Raw genomic sequence first — 23986 nt, 5'->3', positions numbered from 1 at the left:
CAGTATGTAGAAAAGGAGTAGGTAGTAACTCTATAAGATGTACCCGGTGCAAGCTATGGACACATAAGAGGTGCAGCAACATCAAAGGCAGGTTAACTAGCAAGTTAGTTTTTGTTTGTGGCAGATGTTCAGGTGCAATAAAGACTGCAAACAAACAGGAAACAACTTCTATCTCATTCCAGGGTGAAAAACTAGAGGTAGTCGATAGCTTCCGCTATCTGGGCGACCAAGTTAGTAGTGGGGGTGGGTGCGCTGAAAGTGTAGCTGCTAGAATAAGAATAGCCTGGGCAAAGTTTAGAGAGCTCTTACCCCTGCTGGCGATAAAGGGACTCTCACTCAGAGTAAAAGGCAGACTGTATGACGCATGCGTACGAACAACCATGCTACATGGCAGTGAAACATGGGCTGTAACTGCTGAGGACATACGTAAGCTCGCAAGGAATGAAGCCAGTATGCTCCGTTGAATGTGTAATGTCAATGTGAATACCCGTCAGAGTGTAAGTATCTTGAGAGAAAAGCTGAACATTAGAAGCATCAGTTGTGGCGTGCAAGAGAGACGATTGCGCTGGTATGGACATGTGGCGAGAATGGAGGAGGATAGCTACGTGAAAAAGTGCCACACCCTAACAGTTGAGGGAACCCGTGGAAGAGGTAGGCCCAGGAAGACCTGGGCTGAGGTGGTGAGGCAAGACCTTCGTACATTGGGCCTCACCGAGGCGATGACTACTGACCGAGACCTTTGGAAATGTGCTGTGCGTGAGAAGACCCGGCAAGCCAAGTAAGATCGTTGCCAGTGCCCCTGGACTGGTTCTTGTGCGGGTGGCACATGAGATGCACCATTTTGAGCGTGGCCGTTGCCAGTACCGCCTGACTGGCTCCTGTAGGATTTTCGAGCGAGATCGTTGCCAGTGCCCCTGGACTGGCTTGTGCGGGTGGCACATAAAAGACACCATTTTGAGCGTGGCCGTTTTCGTGCGGGTGACACGTAAAAGCACCCACTACACTCTCTGAGTGGTTGGCGTTAGGAAGGGCATCCAGCTGTAGAAACTCTGCCAAATCAGACTGGAGCCTGGTGTTGCCATCCGGTTTCACCAGTCCTCAGTCAAATCGTCCAACCCATGCTAGCATGGAAAGCGGACGTTAAACGATGATGATGATGAAGTTCTACTTCACTAGCTGAAGGGAAATGTCTCAGTTTATATTATTATATCTATTCAAATTCAGAAAATGCTGGCTACTGAAGGAAAAATATGGTAGAAGACTCATTGCTGAAGAACTACAAAGGCAGCTGTACAAATGTAATATCAGAAAAGTAAACTAATTGTTGTGCAAGAAGATCAGGTGAAAGTATACACAAAATAAGAGAAAATCTAAAAATAACTTGGTATTTATGAACATTTGTTAGTAAATTACATATTTTTAAAGATATTGAAAATTTCAAATCAAACACTTCAATCCACTTGGATAAAACAAAAAAGAACCTTAGAATATCTTCAACAAATAACTTTATTGTAATAAAAATAGTAGCTTAGGGATACTCTGTAGAATTAAAAACAATTTTGAATTCCAACCTTGGTCATAAAACATATTCTTATATAGTATTCATATGCTCTATGGCTTGTTACATAATTTTCCTAACAATAATTCTAGACAATTGTTTATTAGAAGCCTTGTTTCTGTAAAATAACTGTTTAAAACAGATTATTTTAAGTGAAAATACATACCTATTGAAAATAATTTCAAAGAAGTATATAAAACAAGTAAATTTGTTGAAAGGTAAGAAGACACTGGAAATATCTAAGTGAAAGGAAATGAGGAAAAGCTCAGGAAAGAGACTAAGTGCAATGTTAATAGAGCAAACCATTAAACATCAATGGTGCAAAAACCATAGAGACAAACAGTTTAAGTTTTATGTAATATAAAATGTTAGGAGGGTAAATAGCAAAAGAGAATAATGAAAATCAATGAAACATGCTTAAAAAGTAGTTTTCAAAAAAAATTAAACATTTATAAAAGTCCGACAAAATGCGAAGTTAAAGGAAGGCATGGATACAATCTGACTAAATTGCTAGAGAAGGAACACACACACAAGTATACACCAGTTAAACACTGAGAATGAGAAAAAACACTAAAAGCACAAATAATACACACACACACATGTAAATCCAACTAAAATCTACAATACACATACAACACTAGTAATCTTGACTAATAACTAAACACAAACACACAAATACAGTAATCCTAATGAAAAACAAGACATACAAGTAATTCTAAACACTATAAGAGAGACATATGCAGTGATTAAACACTATGAGAGAGATACATACACACAAGTAATCCCAACTAAACACAAGAGATACACACAAAAATAATCCTTACTAAACACAAGAGAGAAACATACAAAATAACTCCAATTAAGAACTATGAGAATGAGATAAACAAACAAATATTGTGCACATTAATAAAACAAAATACTCCAGTGAAACTAAAAACTATCAAACAGCAAAGTGAAATTATAAATAAGAGAATATTAAAAGGTTAAAAAATTAAAAAGGAACAAAAAAAAAAATAAAGAAAATACTCTTACTCTTAATTCATTCATACAAGGACTGTAATACCAGGCACATTGGTATCAAAAAGGTTAAATCTACAAAATTATAAAATTCAAATTTTTTCCTGATTGAAGAAATTTTGAGATGCAACAAACTAGAATTCTGTCAAAGAATTAAACAGGCAAAGCCTACATTCAAGAGGCTTTAAAGTAAATCTAAGAAAGACAAAGTTTTAGCTAGCAGGAAGAAAGCAGGACCATCTGTGAAATAACCTGCTCAATATGTAAAAAAAGAGGAAGCAGGAATACCATAAAGTATATCCAATTAAACTATGAATACACAAAAGGTGTAGTGGGATCACAGGTATGCTAACAGCAAAAGTCAATGTATGTAGCAGATAGAAAGGTGTAAGTTAGAGCACCCATTGAATAAATTCCTAAAATGCCCAAAAGGCTCCCAAAAAGAAACTGACAATGTAGGTGGGTATTCTGAAAGCATAGTAGCAAGAGTAAGAATTAATTCAATGAGGTATTATTTCCATTGGCAATAAAGAGATTCTCTTTCCAAATGAAGGTCAAGTTGTGTGATATTTGTGTATATAATGTGACAATTATTGTACAGCAACAAAACGCAGAGGAGAATGATAAAAGAATGCAGAGAATAGCAAAATGTTCTGAGAAAAAAAACAAAAAAACAGAATGGGATGATACCATATTTCAATTATTTTAAGTTGGCTGTTAATTTTAGTTCATGCTTCTCTTTATAAAGTTCTAAACATATGGACAATACTTAAAAATTATATTTACATGATGTTTTGGATTCTATGAACAAATACCTTCTAATATAACCACAGGCCAATCAATACCTTGTAAGTGAAATTATAAACCCATTATGCACATGTATAAGTGTGTGTGTGTGTGTGTGTGTGTGTGTGTGTGTGTGTGTGTGTGTGTGCATGAATATTTGCATTCCTTATTGACAATGTCCTATAACTTTGTACTTTCAAAGACAGATGGAATTTTAAAAAAACATAACCCTTAAGGGTTAGCAACAGGAAGTGCATCCCACCATAAAATACTACCTCAAATCTTCCAATTCATGCTAATACAGAAAAACGTGTGTGCATATGTGTGTATATATATAGTCATGCAAGCTGCATGGTGACCTCACTAGTGCTTGGTGGCATGAAAAAAAGAAACAGCACCTAGCACATACAGTGAAGTAGTTGATATTAGAAAGAACATCCAGCCGTAGAAACCATACCAAAAACAAACATTGGAGAACAATGCAGTCCTTGGATCCACTGAATCCTATCAAACCCATGTCAGCATGGACATTATATAATGATGATATATCTTTATATCACTCTTCCATACTTTTTTATATTATTTTCCAAGGAATTTCTCACATGCATCTACATAAGATATTAGGTTCAATTGACTTCACAATTTAAAACAAGTTTACTTACAACAAACATTTAGCCACTTTGCTAGGAAGAAGTCTATTATATTTTGATTGTTTTTTTAACAATTAATCCATTTTCTCTGTGAAATAAAAATAGCTAACTGGTTAAAGAACTGTCGGCATATAGATTTTAGGAGTTCACATCTGCATGTGTTTCAATGTGCATTAAAACACGACACTTGTATGTGCTTCACTATATATAACTATTGCAAATATAGATTTTCTGATAAAACATCAATAGTATTGATCTTTTGCTAATGATTACCTTTTATCATGAAAGAGTAAATAATGGAAGGATAAAAATCCTTTCTGTGACAGCATTGTAGAGTAGGAGGTAAATTTTCATTGAATTAAGTCTATAACCTCATTCTCATCCCTTGAAGTTAATGATGTTGATTTATTGATGGATTACTGATCTCAAAAGGTAACTGAAAATTTATTCCAATGTATACGAAATAAACAGGTTTTATTAAATTGTTTATAGCTATCAATGTGAATATGTCTAATGTTATAGTAAACAGTTCAATCTGTTTTATTTTGCCATATGTTTTTATTGAATGAAAAAGTAACTGCAAAAAAAAACTGCTTTACAGTATAGTTTGGTGCAATATTTATAAGCTACCTGTATTCTATTCAAATCAAACAAGGTAAAAATATATCAATTAATAATTGGTTTTTATCATTTGCTTATATTGAAAGTATTTTGTCAAAATTCCATGAAAACACAACTATTTAGCTATATTCGCTATCTTCAAAATTATTATTTCATATCGAGATCAAATGTACGTATTTTAAGTATATTTAGTAAAATGTACATACTAAATTTCTTGTGACAAGTCATTGTCTAACTCCAGATTAGCACTGATCAGACTGGTAGCCAAAGCGGTAATTTCCACCCCCATCCCAGTCATACTGCATTAAGGACTATATTATGCTTTCCTTTTTTATGAAGGTAAAGTGTAATAATGTGCGAAGAAAGCTTTGGCTGCTATTTTCAGCAGGTCGAGCGAGCATGAAGAAACTTCCGCGCTAAGTGGTTTTGTTATTAAAAGGGCAACACACTCAAGGGAAATAACTCAGACTAACACCTCTGCTTAGCAGATTCTAGATTAATTGCATCAACCGGATTTTTTTAATGAAACCCACAAAATCTATTATACATGACATGCATAGTTGTCTTCACTAATATTTGAAGTCTAATATTTTCAGACAATAATAACTTGAAATCTCATTTATAAATGTAAATTCAACACACTTAATTTAAGGTGGAATAATCATGCAACACAGTTTGAAATTTAGAAGTGGGTCTACAGAAGAATGTACAACAAAAACTAACCTGGAAAAAAATGTTCAAGATACCAAAAGTAAAACATTTATTAACCATTTAAGAAGTGAACGCTGATAATATTCTCATCTTAATTGCAATAAAAAATATATCAAATACAATAGAAACAAAAAATGTGAATTTCAAAAAATTTGAAAGTTAAAAGTTAAAGCTAATGTTTTATGATTTTTAACACATTCAATGTGACAAACATCACTGTTAATTTAAAGTTTTATACCTTTTAAATAAGATGCAAAATAAGTAAAAATGGCAGTACATCCAAAACAATATGTAAATGAAAATAAAAAGCTAAAAGTTTTGAAACTATATATATATATATATATATATATATATATATATATATAAACAAAATTTATAACATTAAATTATAAAATAAATTACAGAAGAATTAACTTATCTAAAATCAATATAACTTTTTTTATAATGTATCAGTTAAAAGATAAGTTGATGCAATTTTAGTTTTATACTTTTAATATAGCAACCAAAGCAATAACAAAGATCATTTGTATCAATCATAAATCATACCCAAGTGAAAAGAATTCTAAATTAAAAATTTCAATAAACTTCATCTTAAAAAGAAATTTTAATATATCTTGAATACAAAGATTCTTTAACAGGCTGTGTGATGAGAAGCCTCCCTTTTAATATATTTTGAATACAAAGATTCTTTAACAGGCTGTGTGATGAGAAGCCTCCCAACCACATGGTTCGGGATTCTGCAGCACCTTGAGCAAGTGTCTTTTACTATAGTTCTGGGCTGACTAAGGCATTGAGGGAATTTAGGTAGTGTGTGTGTGTGTGTGTGTGTGTGTTACTCTCTCCTTGGCATTGAGTGATAGTTGAAAACAAATATCGCCATCACGTGAGTGGTGTTCATTTCCAATCTTCCCTGGAAACATTTCTGGTCATAGAAAAATATTATTTCCCCTGGGAACAGGTGGAGGTTGGTAACAAGAGCATCCTACTGTAGAAAATTGGTTTCAATAAATTCCATTTGGCTCATGTGAACTAAGAAAAGTTGACATTAAGATAATAATGATGGTGATGTATTCAAACTGCCCAACCCATGCCAGCGTGAAAGATGGGCATAAAATGACGATGAATACAAAGCAGCTATCAAACAGCTAAGAATAATGGAATAAAATTACTCACCAATGAAAAGCCCCAAAATGAAAGTACACAGTCCCAAGACCATAAAGGAATGGAGCATCCTAAAATCAAAAAGATATATAAAATACTTTTAAATTCCTACATATACATTTCATAGTAATCTTATTTTCTAATTACATAAATGTTTCGAACAAAAATGAGAAAAAAATTGTTTCTTTCACACTTTCTACATTATTTTCACCATATTTTTGACTTACTTTCATTCACTTAATTCAATAGTTAATTTCTGTTTAAAATTTATTGGTTTCCAGAATAGACATATTTTTGGAATCATTCTTAAATCTTTGTTTTTAGCATAACTTTTACCCTAATATTTTTATTTTTATAACACTAATTGTAAATAAGTAATGCTTTAACGCTTTCATTACAAAATTCCTATTAAAACATGCTGCTTTTGTTTTAATTAACTTTGGTAATAATGAAGAATTTTGTAAAATAACTGTATTAAATATTATAAAACTGGTGTTTGGAATATAAATATGAAATTTTCATGGAAGGCTTTAATTTAGATCACTTTAAAATAGGAAATTTGTATCATAGATCTATGAGCAGTTAAGTGTCGAATAGGTTAAAAAGACAGTTGAAATATCACATAGTAATAGTTTCAAAATAAAGGAGCAACTGAATTTAAATAAAAACAGTAAATTCTTATCAATTTTTTCCTATTAAAAAAATAATGGTACAATGATTGGAAATAATTTACCAATAAGTGATATTCCATAGATACTAAGTCATTCACATTTATAGTGAATATGTATAGAATATACAAAACTTTGTGAGAATGAAGCTATATATATATATATATATATATATATATATATATATCCTTAGTTGTACATGCGTCAGTGTTTACCCACATTGAGTTTAGCTAGCATCAACTGGTGGACCTAGATCACTGGAAACAAAAGCCAAACCTGCATAGCAATCAGAGACATCTAACATGAATTTCATCAACCAATCATGATTCCAAAAGCAGACACCATATAAAGATAAGATATCAATTCAATTCAAGATCTGGCATGATCATACAAATCCAAGTTTTCAGCTGTCCACCTATCCATTGGTGCCATCTCCTGTCCAAAAGAGACAAGAGACTGAGTTAGAGTATGACTTTTGCAACACCTGCAGGATTGTTCATGAAGATTGCATGAATGTCTGTGAAGCAAAGTTCTCCTTTTAGTGCACATTTTATACACAAGGTACATAGCCTAGTGATTAGGGTATTGCAGTGATGTTCATAAGGATATGGGTTCATGAGCTGTGCACTTGAGCAAGGCAGTCCATTTCATATTGCTCTAATCTACTCAGCTGTAATGAGTACCAGCTGAGTGCTAATGCAATCCTCTCCCCTTCCAGCTGTTACATCCTTCATTTCTGCTGAGTAAAAAGTGAGAAACCTGAGACGATGTCGACATCTGCTTGCAACTACAAAGGCAGCTAAAATAATTAACAAAAGCATATGATATGCTACAAAGTCATAACTGCTTGTATGTGACAGCTAGAGTTTGTTTTTTGCATGTGTATATATATATATATATAAGAATTTTTACATACAACTTAATTTTTACATGGATCTATATTAACTTCTTCTTAGAGGTGATGGGTAAAAAGTGTAAACACATATATATACATACATGTATGTGAGTGTGCACATGTATTAATGCATTCGTGCATATATATGTATATGTGCAGATGTATGTATGTGTGAATATATGCATGTGTATACATATGGACATACAGATACATATATGTGTGTGTATATGTATACGTGCATACTTGCATATATACAAATTTTCATAACCTTATTTATATCTTATAAACGAATATTCCATTATTTTATTAACTATAAACTTACCTTATTTATATTTAAACTTCCTCTATCATCTCTATTTAATTTATGCATTGATTGTTCTAATTCTATTTACCAACTCTATCTTATCGCCTATCAACCTGTAAATCCCTTGCCCGAACATATAACAATACAAATCATAAACTGTATCATTCAGTCAACTATAATGAATCCATAAACCCATAAAACATCCAAGGGTATATTTTTTTCCCCTCTGAAGATATTATGCTCAGGTCATATAAATATAAATTTAATATTTACTAAGTATTAATTGGAACAGCTGTAAGTGACGATAATTTGCTGTTAATAATAAACAATTATTAATTTCCCAATCTCCATTTTCTTTTTCTTCTCTTTTATTTATATATATATGTACACACACACATTACATATATACACAAGAAGCATTCCTTTATGGAATTAAGCATAGACAAACACAGTAGCAGATGTCTCAAACAACAATTATGAATATATTGAATAGAGACATGAACCCCACAGTGAATGGATGCATTATCAAATATCATCATCATCATCGTCTAACGTCCGCTTTCCATGCTAGCATGGGTTGGACGATTTGACTGAGGACTGGTGAACCAGATGGCTACACCAGGCTCCAATCTGATTTGGCAAAGTTTCTACAGTTGGATGCCCTTCCTAACGCCAACCACTCTGAGAGTGTAGTGGGTGCTTTTACGTGCCACCGGCACGAAGGCCAGTCAAGTGGTACTGGCAACAGTACATAAGTGTGAAATACTTTCACGATTATTTCTTCTGTGCTTGACACAGCAACAATGATATTCAGATTTTTCCCTGCTGTTTTACGAACTGTTCTAACCATAGGCTGGTTCGTTCATCCACAAAATTTGCTTTCCTGAAAAACTATCAACTGTCATAAATGTAATTTGGCAAATTCATGTCTAGTAATGATCATATCAGGTTAATATCTATCCTGCAGAACTAGAACCACCATTTTCCTGATTATCAGCATGCCATCTAGGGTTTTTGAAATGCAACTATCACAAATATATTTTGAGATGGTTGCATTTTATGTCTTCATATATCTTTAGCAAGCTGACTGATGGAATATTGCATATTACCTCATACAAGAAGACATGCATTGCATCATCTACTATATTGTGTAATGCCTTTTATTTTCCTTGTATTTTATAATGCTTTAAAATTATTCTATTTGCAGTCTCCAAATTAATGGTAATAGACTAAACAAAATAGTAGTTTAATCCACAATTCAGCTGACCATGAAATGGACTGGACATGGGCATCCTCAGTGTCATATCTACTTGATGCTACTTGTTGGAAAACACTTTAAAGATTATGCAATCTAAAACAGTTTAAATGAAATGTGCTTACTTTGAAATTTGGAATTTCTGAAGTGACAAGTGTTCACTTAAAATTACAAATACTGTGTTATCCACTCATTAGCTAGTGTAGGTTGAACTATGTAAAATGTTAGAGAAAGAAGCCTAGCTGTTTCTTCCAATACATACATCTAAAGCAAAATTTTTTCAGGGACCCTTAAAATACTATCATGGATCCCCAATTTACTATTTTGATACATGAACTGCCACCCCACCCCAAAATCTTATATGGCCCTGGTTGAGAACCACAGGTATAGATAGTAAAATTGATGATCTGCACAGTTCCTACTCAATATCATTGCTTCACAAGTTATGCTACTCTAATGTCCTCTCTCCTACTACATCCTGCAGTCACAAACTTGCATGAAAGAAGCTTATGACATATACTCATTTCTCTTCAAAGTAGTGGAGAAATTCAATTCAATAATGTCTTCAAGTGACAGAGCAGGCATTTTCAAGACCAAGATTATATTTCTCTCAATCAGTCTGAGTAATGAATTAAAAAAGTACCCACTGTCCCCTTGAGTCACTCACTTTGACTGAAAGATATCTACTTTATGAAGTGAAGACACTGTTTAGAAGGTGACAGTAATTTATCTTTGGCATATGATGTTATTGTATGGGGCTGAGACATGGAGAACAACAGTTAAGTCAAATAAGCAAATACAATCATTCATCGACAGGTGCTTGCGTAGTATACTTAAAATCAGATGGCCCTAACACATAAGCAATATGGAGCTATGGCAAAGAATGAATCAAGCTCCGATTAGAGAGCAAATAATTAAGAAAAAGTGGAAGTGGATTGGTAGCACAATTAGAAAGGACACACCAAATGCAGTGAAAAGTGCTTTACAGTGGAGTCCGGATGGATATAGAAAGAGGGGTAGGCATAAGAACTCGTGGCATAGATCAACACAAAAGGAACTAGAGAAAGGGGGACATTCATGGCAGAGTATAAATACAGAAGCGAGAAATTATGCGACATGAAATTCAATTATAAGTGGCCTATACTCCGCGTTGGAGGGTTAAAGGCAAGAAGAGAAAGAAGAGATATGGATGTGTAACTCCCCATAAAATCAAAGCAAATAAACTAGGACAATGTACTGTACTACTCAAGATATAATGTACACACAAGAAACATATTTAGCATGTGAAGGACAACTGAAAGATAAGCATAAATTACATATTTTTCTAAAAATAGATGCAGTGATATAGATAGTCATAAGAGATATTTCAGATTTGTTGCATTTTTAATCTTGTAAACAAACTTTGCAATTTTCCAAAAACATCAACAAATCACTTAGAATATTTTTTTTATCCTCCCAGACTCATATCAATGATGCAACTGTAACCAAATTCAACAGCTTGCGGTTAGTGGTGAAGAGGGACTAGAGCCAGTTCCAAATGCTTGTAACATAGCAAACTCCACTAAGTTTCCCCAAGCATGAAGTGATTTTAACCCTTTTTGGTACCACATTTCTTTTGAAATACACTGCTTTTGTTTCAACTGATTTTGAAAATATTGAAGAATTTTGTAAAATAACTTTGTCATTATTAAGCTGGTGTTTGGAACATAAATTAACATGAAATTTTGATGGAAGGTTTTAATTTAGATCACTTTAACCCTTTAGCATTCAGATTATTCTGTCAAACATAATGGCTATTTATTCAAATTGGTTTGAATTAACCATCGCATTGCTTCTTGATTTCAATGATGTGATAGTATATTTTTAGAATGACACTGTCAGTTTGAACATAAAACATGTAGAATATTTGGACCTGACATGGCCAGTTTAAATGCTAGAAGGTAAAAGCAGGGAATTTGTATCATAGAACTAGAAGATTTTAGGCAAGTTGATATCAAAAACTTAAACTGTACGACATGCTAGAGGTACTGACACATTCCAAAGGATTTACTTTTGGTAACTTCAGTAGGATGGAATCTCTGAGCAACTGAATCATTGTTATTCCTATTAAATCTCTACCAACTACCCTCTCACCCCCAATCCCAATTAAGTATGCCACCTATGATATTTGATCAGTCTGATCAATGATGCTTGAATAACAAAGAGCCAGCATGAGATTAGTCCACATGTACCCTTATCTTCATTCCTTCACTATTTGCCATTGTCTTCAGTCTCTCTGGTTCACATGACCTTTCTTGACATCTATCACTCTCACCATCACTCATCATTACTGCTATCCATCATGAGCTCTCTTACTGTGACCCATCTTTATTTCTATCTCATCATGCATCAGGTTTCTTATACAATCTCCTTACAACAATCAATAAGTAGCTAAAAACCATGCCAAAAATTTAATGTATATGTTAGACAAGGTCCTCCAGGTAGGAAGATACAGATTCTGAATAAGATTTGACTCAAATCATGAAGACCTGGCCAACCCATACCAGCATAGAAAAGTGGACATAAAATGATGATACTATATTCATTCTAAGTTTTTAGAATTTACACAATTGAGGCAGTTGATATCCCTCACCTGAAATGTCTTCACTTTCCTTCACTGGACAAAAAAAACCTCACCATACAAAGTCTATCAAGGTGGGAGGGAGAGAAGTGAGAATAATATAATACCAGAAGTATCACAAATCGAAGCCAAACCAGAATTGAAACTTCTGCAAACAAGCTTACTTTATAGCTATGCAACATCACAGAGCAGATGACCAAATAATTTTGTAAGTTATAGTAAAGAACCAGCTGACAATACTGTTTATTGCTCATCTCTTAAAATTAGATTCATTGATTGAAATATACCTTAAATCATCATCATCATTTAACATTCACTTTTCCATGCTTGCATAAGTCAAACAGAATATGTTAAGGCAGATATTCTATGGCTAGATGCCCTTCCTGTCACAGCCAGACATGCAGTCATCAAAATGAGAGTTACTAAGGAATACAGCAATAAATTTAGCAGTGCACCAGGGTTCACTTTTTGGACCATTCTATTTATCATAGTTCTTCAGAAAAAGTGTACATGATGATGATAGCGAGGAGCAAATTTTGTGGCACTTGAATATAAATTGTGATGAATATAAATTCACAAGATGTGAACCTTGAATGTAGAAAATTTGCAGTGACTAAAAAGAAAAATACTCCATTGGATGTGTAATGATAAATATGCATGATTGGCAAAGCACAAATGAGCCAAGTGAAAAGCTAGATATAAAAGAAATCAGACTGTGTGCAAGAGAGACAACTGGCACATGGAAGACGTTAGCGGTATAAAGTAATGTTGAGCAATTGAAGTGGCTGGAGTCTATAGAAGAGTGAGACGAAGTAATGGAGGCTGATCTCAAGAAGCTGAACCTTATGAAGGAGATGACAAACTGTCATGACTGGTGATGCAATGCTGGAAAAAACTTGCTCTGTGGTGCAAGCATGGCAAAACAATTGTTAAAATAATAGTGATGGAGGTTTGGATACCTATCTATATTGGGTCTCCCACCCATCTTATTCCTATTAAATCTCTACCAACTACCCTCTCACCCCCAATCCCAATTAAGTATGCCACCTATGATATTTGATCAGTCTGATCAATGATGCTTGAATAACAAAGAGCCAGCATGAGATTAGTCCACATGTACCCTTATCTTCATTCCTTCACTATTTGCCATTGTCTTCAGTCTCTCTGGTTCACATGACCTTTCTTGACATCTATCACTCTCACCATCACTCATCATTACTGCTATCCATCATGAGCTCTCTTACTGTGACCCATCTTTATTTCTATCTCATCATGCATCAGGTTTCTTATACAATCTCCTTACAACAATCAATAAGTAGCTATCACTAATGCTTCCATTACACCCTTCCTACCATTCTAACATGCTCTTTTCTTCTACCCTCTTATTCATACTATCAGTCATGTTTGCTTTGAGAAAAAAAAAGGACAATGTATAGTACAGAGATAAAGGCAACTTTAGTATTAGTGCCCTGAGAAAATGCACCCAGTCCACCCTGGAAAGTGGTTGGTGAATGAACAGAGGCAGTGTAGGGTAGAGAGATCTTTAATTTTGCTAAATGTATGACAACCTCTTTAGAGCCAATACTATAAGATGTACCCAGTGTACTCCATTAAGTGACTGGTATTGGATGGGTATCCAGCCATAAAAACCATGCCAAAAATTTAATGTATATGTTAGACAAGGTCCTCCAGGTAGGAAGATACAGATTCTGAATAAGATTTGACTCAAATCATGAAGACCTGGCCAACCCATACCAGCATAGAAAAGTGGACATAAAATGATGATACTATATTCATTCTAAGTTTTTAGAATTTACACAATTGAGGCAGTTGATATCCCTCACCTGAAATGTCTTCACTTTCCTTCACTGGACAAAAAAAACCTCACCATACAAAGTCTATCAAGGTGGGAGGGAGAGAAGTGAGAATAATATAATACCAGAAGTATCACAAATCGAAGCCAAACCAGAATTGAAACTTCTGCAAACAAGCAAGCACTTTTCTTTTGATGGTCTTTAATGTTTAGATGGTTTACATTTGTTTCTTTGTCTGCATGTACAGGCAAAAGCCACAGTATTGTTATACTATCATTTCAAAACATTACGTGGAGTATATTTGCACCATTTAGTTTCAATGTCAGATATCAAATATTGGCAGTTTCCAATCTGTCTACTTCTTTTTTACTTTTATGGATACAAATTTTATTTAGAATGCACATCATGAAACCACATACTCAATTATTTTTCTGGCGCCCACATGGTCCAATCCTTTGAATTTTTTTTAAATACCATTTTTATGCAATTTTTCTTTTGGCCAGGCATTAATCTTACTGCTGTCAAGTCTTCAGCTTCAGCTTTTTTAACCTGAGCCTTAGAACCAATGGTGTGAAACTTGATAATGATGTGATGGCTATTTCTACTTAAAATACATTAACAATTCAAAGGTGTTCCACTACTACTCCTCATTGTTGGGTTTTTTTTTTTTATAATTTGCACTTATTTTTGATTCTTACTTTTATGTCAACCTTCTGAAAAAAACAAAATTATTTGTATTTTTCTGTTCTTTCCTCATCATCATTCTCTATTTAGAATTACTGTACACCTAATTGGGTGAGAGGACCACATCCCTTTCATACATTTTAGTTAAGGTTTATATGGTTGGATGCTCTTCCTAATGCCATCTGAGTTTACAGGGTGCATTGGTACCAACACTAAAAAGGTTGTCATGCTTAAGGGGTTCTCTCAGCCCTACATTGTCACCACTCATATGCCAATCACTTTACAGAGTGTTATTATCCTGGTACCAGCACTGGTGAAGTCACCACGTGCCCATAAAGTAGGAGTCCTCACAACTCTTCTGAGAAAGAAAATAAATTTGGATGAGTAGTTAAAATAAGACAATGTATGATAGAAGTAAAGTGATTGGGATGAAAAGGTGGTGGAGGAAGGAGTAATAAAAGAGATAGAATTGACATGGCATAATGGAGGATAGTGATGGTAGCTACATGTTTGTAGGTGAGGTTGAAACTCACTCCCTCTTCCTTCTATTCCCTGTATTATGCGGCTGGCTTAACAAAGAGTGGCAGTACTTGATCATCCCGCACCATCACTCTTTACTGTTAGTGAACACTCCCACTTCCTCAAGCCATCTTACCATTGTTCAACTAAGAACTGACTCAGACCATAATGAAACATCCAATCCATGCCAGCATACAAAACGGACATGAAAGGTTCTGTCACTTGTGATAAAATCAGTCGGAATTTTCTTTTGGGTGGTATATTCTAAATATCATTAACCCTTTAGCATTTAAAACAGCCATATCAGGCCCAAATATTCTACATATTTTATATTCACTGGTGAGATCCAGTCTCTCACACTTACCCTACAATGTCATTCTAGATATAAACAGTGATACCATTGAAATCTCAAAGCTACAAGATAATACAGGATGCTAGTAAATAAGCATTTCATTTGACAGAGTAATCTGAATAGTAAAGGGTTAATTTTTGCTTTTCTCTTTTATCTCCTCCAAAATGTTAACAAGGAAAAGGTCCAAGTCACAGGTCTTTTTTCACATTTTTATCATCCTTTTGGTTATGCATTTCAATCACAAGGGGAAGACAGTATAGTACACTTTATTTTGAAACATATTGTTTTTTATTTTATATCTGTATTTAAATCTGCTCCTTCATATTTTTGTTACCATAGCTTTTGTTCCAATTCAGACATTCCTCAGTACTGTACAACTAAAATAGAAATCTTCTTTTAACCATTGGTGGTCTTCCCTGTGTTTTTAGATTTAGTTATGCTTCCATTAACAGATAATTGCTCACTCAACCTCTGCTGATGTAATTTTATTCTTACTATAGTTTAAAGGCATCAAGTTCAAGTGTGCATACACTTTGCTAACCATATCAAATGATGGTTTTTTTTTTTTAATGAATTTTGTTTGTATTGCAATGTTCTTAGTTTGGTTGTATTTTTGCATATATCTTAAATTATCAGTTTGTATTTGATTGAAGACAAAATTAACAGTGTGCTGTAATAATGTTAGATATCTTTTAAATATAAAGAAGCTATTTAAGTCACACAACCAACTACCTTGTTTTAATATCCATAGTTAAAAGCATTAAGGAAGGCTGTTTAATTTTTTAAATTATTAATGCTTGTTTTTGGATGGGGTTTTTTTTTTCATAAATACCTCAAATATTCTAATTTTATCACTTTTTGCAATACCTTTTCATTTTGATTTTTTTTCTCTTTATTTCTAGTTGCCTTTATTTCCTGTTCTTCAATTATATATGTATGTTCTTTTGCCTTATGATCAAAAAGTGAAAGTGAAATCAAGAATGGCAGGGATCTATTAGATACATCTATCTGAACATACTGAATAGTGTAAATTTTTCCACTTTCAGCTTGTGACCATAACCTGAGAGTATGCTGTGACTGCATGGTAAAAAGTTTGCTTCCCAACCACATGGTTCCAGGTTTAGTCCCACTGTATGGCACTTTGGGCAAGTGTTTACTGCTTGAGTTGATCAAAGCCTTGCAAGTGGATTTGGTAGACAGAAACCCAAAGAAGCCCATCGCGTGCGCATGTCTTTGTTTATCCCCAATAACTGCTTGACAACTGGAGTTGGTTTGTTTATGTCTCCATAGTTTAGCGGTTCAGCAAAAAAGATCAAGAGAATAAGTAGCAGGTTTAAAAAAAAAAACTAAAATTTCTTCAAGTTAGAGCACAAGCATGGCCACAGCCTAATGACTGAAACAAGTAACAGGAAAAAATAAAAGAAGAGATATGTTATACATGTGTTGTAAGGAGCTATTTTCCCATTTACTGTCATCTCTTAAGATTAATAAATTATGAGGTAAAATGAGTAAAAAGCTGTGTAATTAATGTTTTACCATTTATTGGTTGAAAGAAACACTGAATTGCCTTTTCCTTTTCAAAACAATAGGATATGATTTGAAAGTGATATGGCTGTTATTTCTTGCAGGTCCAATTACCATATAAAATTTTCTTCCATGGCTTGTGTGGTGGCATAAATATATGTTGTGAATTAGAGTGTGTAGAGTTTTCATGCTTGAAAACTCACACTGGTATCTCAAAGGAAGTTCAATATTAAAATTTTGGGCACTGTCATGGTATTAGCTGTCAGAAGTGAAAGTAGAAAAATCTGACAAGGAACGTTACTGCTGGTTTGAGTTGATTCTTTGGCTACTGACAGCTAATACCATGACTGGCTGAAGCGAGCTATCTGTCTGTCTGTCTGTCTCTCTCTCTCTCTCTATCTATCTATCACTCGAAAGTTATTGGAACAAATTTGACACCTATATCCATGTGTTTAAAAACACACAGAGTATAAGGGTACTACTGAAGCAGAGTGGTCCCGAACGCGCAGTCGCGCGTCCGCGCTAGCTAGTTGTGAGTGGTCGATCCTATTATTTTTAAACTTCAAACTTCATTTGTTTTCTATTTTGATAAATTCTCTCTGTTGAAAATTATATTTTTATATTTTAAATAATTTGCAATTTCAGAAAATATATTTTTATATTAAATTTGCGTTTTCTAATTTGATAGATTCTACGGACACAAACAGAGGTGAACGAGTGATAGATAGATAGATATATATAGAGAGAGAGATAGTGAGATAGACAGACAGACAGATAGTTAGCTCCGGCCAGTCATGGTATTAGTTGTCAGTAGCCAAAGAATCAACTCAAACCAGCAGTAACGTTCCTTGTCAGTTCTACTTTCAATTCTGACAGCTAATACCATGACAGTGCCAAATTTTGTAATCAGGCGTAGGAGTGGCTGTGTGGTAAGTAGCTTGCTTACGAACCACATGGTTCCGGGTTCAGACCCACTGCGTGGCACCTTGGGCAAGTGTCTTCTACTATAGCCTCAGGCCAACCAAAGCCTTGTGAGTGGATTTGGTAGACGGAAACTGAAAGAAGCCCGTCATATATATGTATATATATATGTATGTGTGTGTCCAACATTGCTTGACAGCCGATGCTGGTGTGTTTATGTCCTCGTAACTTAGCGGTTCGGCAAAAGTGACCAATAGAATAAGTACTAGGCTTACAAAGAATAAGTCCTGGGATCGATTTGCTCGACTAAAGGCGGTGCTCCAGCATGGCCACAGTCAAATGACTGAAACAAGTAAAAGAGTATTCAGTAGAAAAAAAAAACAATATTCTTTTGCACATTATCTGGGAATTATATATATTGCTTTCATTTTCTTACCCTCTGAATTATACTGAAGGTCAAGGACATTAAATCTGCATGGCTGCAGTACATTTATCCTCACGATTACACACACTTTTTTTTTTTTAAACTAACTCATCCTCCATGGCAGAAATATTAAAGCTGCATCCCCTGGTGAAGAGGATCCATCTGCAAAAGTCCTGTGCCATGCTATGTAAAAAGCACTCATGCTGGTACCATATAAGAGCACTCATGCTAGTGACATGTTGAAAGCACTCAGCACACACTGTAAAGTGGTTAGCATTAGGAAGGGCATCCAACTATAGAAACCAGGCCAAATCAGACTGGAACCTGGTGCAGCTTCCCAGCTCTGGTCAAGCAGTTCAACCCATGCCAGCATGGAAAACAGACATTAAAGGATGATGGTGACGATTGTCATTTGTGGTGTAGCTAGTTTGATAATTCATTTGTTCATCTCCACACAACAATGTAAACAACTTATAGGTATTAGGACAGTAAGGTTAGCTAAGTTTGTTCTGTATATGTTACAACTTATGTAAGAAGCATTGCTTTGCCATGAAATAATCATCGTCCATGTTTTACTAGCTCTTTTCCTAACTTTATTGAATTTTTATTACAACTTTTAGCAACTTAAATTGCTAAACCACAAGTTGTATGGTGACTGTTAGCTTATTAAAATTTCTTTTGATTTCAATATAGGACAAAGTGTGTAACTTACAACATAGTAAGGTAGTAGGAGTGTCATTGGTAGAATGAAAGGATGTATAGAGGAAAAGGGGAGGTGAAAGGGGTGTTCAGTGGAAAATAAAGTGATTAAGGGATGATACTGAGAATGTGGGAGACAAAGAAAATGATTCCAGAGAGAATAAGTGATAGCACAAAAAGGGGTGGGGATGAAATATGTGGAGATGTGCAATTCTTCTCTCACACAATTCAACAGCTGATCCACTGTTTGTTTTCTTTCTTATGCTCACTTTCTTGCACCTTGAGAGTTCACTCTGGTATCCCAAAACTATCATCTTTATCTTCTCCCCAGCTACTCCAATCTACCCTTATATAATGCCAGAAAGTCATGTGTCTCTCCTATTACAAGACACCTGTGTGTGTATATATAATACACAAAGCCACCTCTTTCTCTCAGTTCAGGGATTTTTGTTTTGCAAGTTACTTGGTGACCTCACCAGTGCTAGTGCTTGCCAGCTCCTATCAGACCATCCAACCCAAACTAACATGGAAAGCAGACATTAACCCTTTAGATACCAACCTGCCTGAAAACGCCCTTGGTCCTATGATACAAACTTCTCATTTTAAAGTAATCTAAATTAAAATTTCCATTAAAATTTCATGTTAATTTATGTTCCAAACCCCAGCTGAATAATGTCAGTTATTTTAATATTTTTTACTATTTTCAAAATTAAAAAAAAAAAAAGCATTATTTCAACAGAAATATGGTAATGAAAGGGTTAAATGATGATGATGATGATAATGATGAATGTGTTAGCAACTTTCTGTAGGGTTGAAAAAACCATGTTAGACGACTGCCATGTTTCTCCAAAACTCTTTACAAAAGGGTAGATTAAAAATTAGACCATGAAGGCTAAAGTGTCTACAATGTTTTAAAAATTGTTATACTCAAAGATTTAGAAATCCATGTTCTCAATAAATTATCAGAAGTGAATGCCATCTTCAATTTGATAGCATGTACAAACACCAATGAACATATCCAACTAACCACTTTGTGGAAATGAACACAATACTATTAGCACACATATCTGTTATAACATGAACAAATGTTTGACTAAATCCTTAAATATAGACTTGGTAGCCTAACTTATAATTCATTTTTATATGTAGGGATTGCAATGGAGTAAGGAAACCGTGTGAGATCCATTCAAACCCTGCAAATATGGAAAAACAGACATTAAATGATAGTTTCAAAAAAAAAAAAAAACTCCTTATTTTAAGTGACAAACCAAACATCAGGATCTTTTTAATCTACATATTCACATACCTAAGTAGGCTAAAAAGAGCTTGGGAGAAAGTAACAAGCTGAGCTCTAAGAATACTGGAAGCAACACAAGGGAAGATTCTGTTTCGGAAATCAAATCAACTTGTGAGAGCAAATATTAAAGTGATACACACATGAACACTACACAATACTACTTCAGTTGCTTTTTTGAATTTTGTATATTGCCTTTTCATGAGAGGTAGAAATGAAAACCTAAGACATTTCTATATCAACAAAACTATAAATAGCCATATTCCCTGTGTAATCTATAGCTTAAGACAGAAACATTTTTAAAAATAAGGTAATCTAAGTAAGAGGATTAAGGCTTAAAACTTTTGCAAACAATCCAAGACTGAGAAGACTGAAATGGTTGATGCCAAAATCTGAAGTAAAAATGTGGGCATGAAGGCTACAGTTCTAAAAAGAAAAGACAGAATGAAATTTTAGAACAGGATCTGGGAATAAAATACATTAAGGATGGAGAGGATATGGAGATAGCTAGTCCCTAAGAGCAGAAACTGCTCTAAGAGAAAACATGCATGTCTGTAAGCAGATATTGAAGCATGTTAGTGAATGAATCATCGCTAATTCAATAGCTTTCTTTTTAATGCAGTCTAGGATGCGAGTACAAATATATATATATCTGTAGTAGTAGTAGTATTACAGAATGTGTGAATTCTATTCCAATGTGTGATTCACCTGAATTTCTATATGGTCAATTACTGATTTTTTTTTTTTGTATTATTATTTAATGAAATCTAGAATGTGTGAATGAAGGTTTAGATGTACTAGTAGTCTAGCAAATGACATATTTGCACTTCTCTGAGTAATAAATAACAAAGGTGAGGAAAAACAAATATTAGTTCTCTACACTAATGCATCACTCTTTGACAAGATCCAATGACTATAGCTAACAGCTAGGTGCACTCACTGAGGGCCATTAGAGACAATGAAGGTACTAAAGAAGTAGTGATGCAGTAAGCAAATCTAAGCAAAGACATGACAAATATCACACATTCAGAGTAGTCAAGATCATTGTTGAATGTCAAAACACTACATTGGAGAGAGTTCACTGATCAGTGAAGGCTTGCATACCAAGAGGAGAGAGGTAGTTTTTTTCATGGCTAAGTTAGAATGTGCATACATGACAGTGTACCCTTAACACCTATTTGAAATATTTCTCGGTTGTGAAAAGGAAACCCAATTTTGTTTAGTAGTCTTCATTGATCAGCCTGAATAGTCACCATAAAAAGAGTAGCAACTGCTATAATACATTTTCAATAACTAAAAACCAATATTTAAATGTAATAAAGGAGTGGATAAAGTTTTGAAGTAATGGTCTTATTGAAATCTATTGCAAGCATTTCATTGGGTTTTAAAGCTGCCATTTTTCTTTTCTTTTTTTGATGGTATCTAATGCAGAAGATTTATCTGTCACCATTATAAAACTAATACTATGCAAGACTAATATTTTCTGATTAACAGGATACTGACTCATGGACATTCAATCAAATGACAATATTCACATTAAGATTTTTTTTTAAAATTATCATTGCACACTATAACAAAAATAAAATTACCTTCCAGGTTTCCTGATTAGAATAATAATATTTCTGATAAGCTGATAGAGCTGAAATAAAACAAAATAGTCAATCATTTCTGATTGAGTAATATATATACATATAAACATTAAAAAAACATTAAGTCTTATACTCTTACACAGAATAAAGTACTGAAGCACATTTGGTTTAGTTGTTAGAGCACCACATTACCAGCTTAGTTACTCATACCCCACCACCAGGGCTGAATCAGACCAGTCCATCTAGATCCAAATAAGTACTGCTTGCAGGGCCTATGAGAGGTGGAATAAACCAGTACATCAGTACGAGGCCCAAAGAATTTCTGATAGTGAGAAAAAAAATCTCATTCCCTTCCAAGAGCAAAGTCACCTCGTTCTGCTTTGCAAATTTTTCTTCTAGACCCTGACCTTGACTGATCAACACTATTGCCACTATAAGACTGACTTGCCTAAAACACACTTCTTGTACAGAAAAATTCTGTGATGCTTGTTATTCAATAGTTATGAAATTTACAATCAGTTATAAACTGTAAGTGCATCACTCATCTCTATTTTACATTGGGGGTTGATACACTGATATCACTAACACCCTTGTACATAACAAAAAGCATCAATTCCATTTTAACTGATAGGTTGAAAGATTTCAGTATACCTGAGTATACAAAAAGTTGAAAAATAACAAGCATATAAGAAATTTATGAGAGTTGAAAAAGTAGACAACCAGCCCCAAAACCCAAGAGTTAAAATATGGATAAGAAAAATCAAGCCAAACGTTGCTTAAGTATATCTGCTACAATAGCCCATACATACATAAACAAAAAATTCAGAACCAACTCATGCTAACAAGAAGAAATTATATAAAATTCAAATATTTGCAGTATTTAATACTAAATGAACTTAAAAATAATCATAGATTTTTTTTACTCTTTTAAATTGCTAATTACAATACCTTACAAATTTTAAAATCAACTATCATTAAGTTAGAAAACTCTTTCAATAACTTATAAGATTAGTAATAGATCAAATGGTTCTGAAAAATCGAAACATGCATCTATTCTTCAGAATTGTACTTTTATCAAAAACTTTTCTGGAAGGATATTGTCCAGTTAAGTAAACTTCAACAAACTAAGATACGTTTTCTCTAAGTATTTAAAATATTGCAAAAAATATGTTATTCTAGGAATTTTATGCAAATATGACCTACCTTTACTATATTGTTCAAGAAGTAAATGTACATGACCCAATTCACGGTAAATATTAGCAATAGCGGGATCCTTGCCTTTTGATGAATCTTTCGTAAGCAGAATTGCATGTTCTTGGATTTTCTGTTGATAATATATAATACCCTGAAATGGGAAATGGTTTACTTTATTTTATAACAGAATTTCAGGTGGCTTTATATATATATATATATATATATATATATATATATATATAAATCAATACAAAGAATGTTTAAGTATAGATTATCAGGGAAAAAATGTTAAAAATATAGATCGAGCTGACGTATGACCAGAGGGTTTAGCCATGACCATCCCATCTATTTTCAGGCAATCTACACAGGACTAACTACATTATCCAATGCTTCCTCCAATTTTAAGATGATATAGTGCAACATCAAGGGAAGCTTAGCTATTATTGCTAACAAGTCGAGCGACCATTCAATAACGTTTCGATCTTAAATCTAAACACCGTGGTAAATATGAAAAGTCATCATTGGAGTAGTTTCAAGATTTCCTCAGTGTGGTCCTGCTTCTTATTAATGACCCTCGCTTATTTATCCCTATTCATTTAACTACCATATATTCTCACTAAATGCTCAGAGGGCCATTATTTCGACAATATTTCTTTTGAATTTTATTCGAAATTGTTGCTGGATTTACGCTCAATAACAAATGAAAAATCTAAAATAAAGGAAATT

General features: G+C 33.9%; 1 protein-coding gene across 5 annotated transcripts in view; it reads right to left on the bottom strand.

The window, feature by feature from the left end:
- Positions 1-23986, bottom strand: part of LOC106880021 (histone demethylase UTY) — a 185083-nt gene that overhangs the window by 158729 nt on the left and 2368 nt on the right. For all 5 annotated transcript variants that reach the window (XM_089353561.1, XM_089353556.1, XM_052968091.2 and 2 more), the window contains exons 3-5: positions 23270-23411; positions 22067-22116; positions 6517-6575 (exon numbers count right to left, since the gene is read on the bottom strand). In XM_089353561.1, coding sequence (XP_089209687.1) covers positions 6517-6575; positions 22067-22116; positions 23270-23411 — 251 coding nt within the window. The remainder of the gene's footprint in view (positions 1-6516; positions 6576-22066; positions 22117-23269; positions 23412-23986) is intronic.

Source organism: Octopus bimaculoides, chromosome 1, assembly GCF_046866305.1.
Source record: "Octopus bimaculoides isolate indiv1 chromosome 1, ASM4686630v1, whole genome shotgun sequence".
Lineage (NCBI taxonomy): Eukaryota > Metazoa > Mollusca > Cephalopoda > Octopoda > Octopodidae > Octopus > Octopus bimaculoides.
Note: the sequence above shows the minus strand (reverse complement) of the source record. Positions and strands in the feature narration are given on the sequence as shown.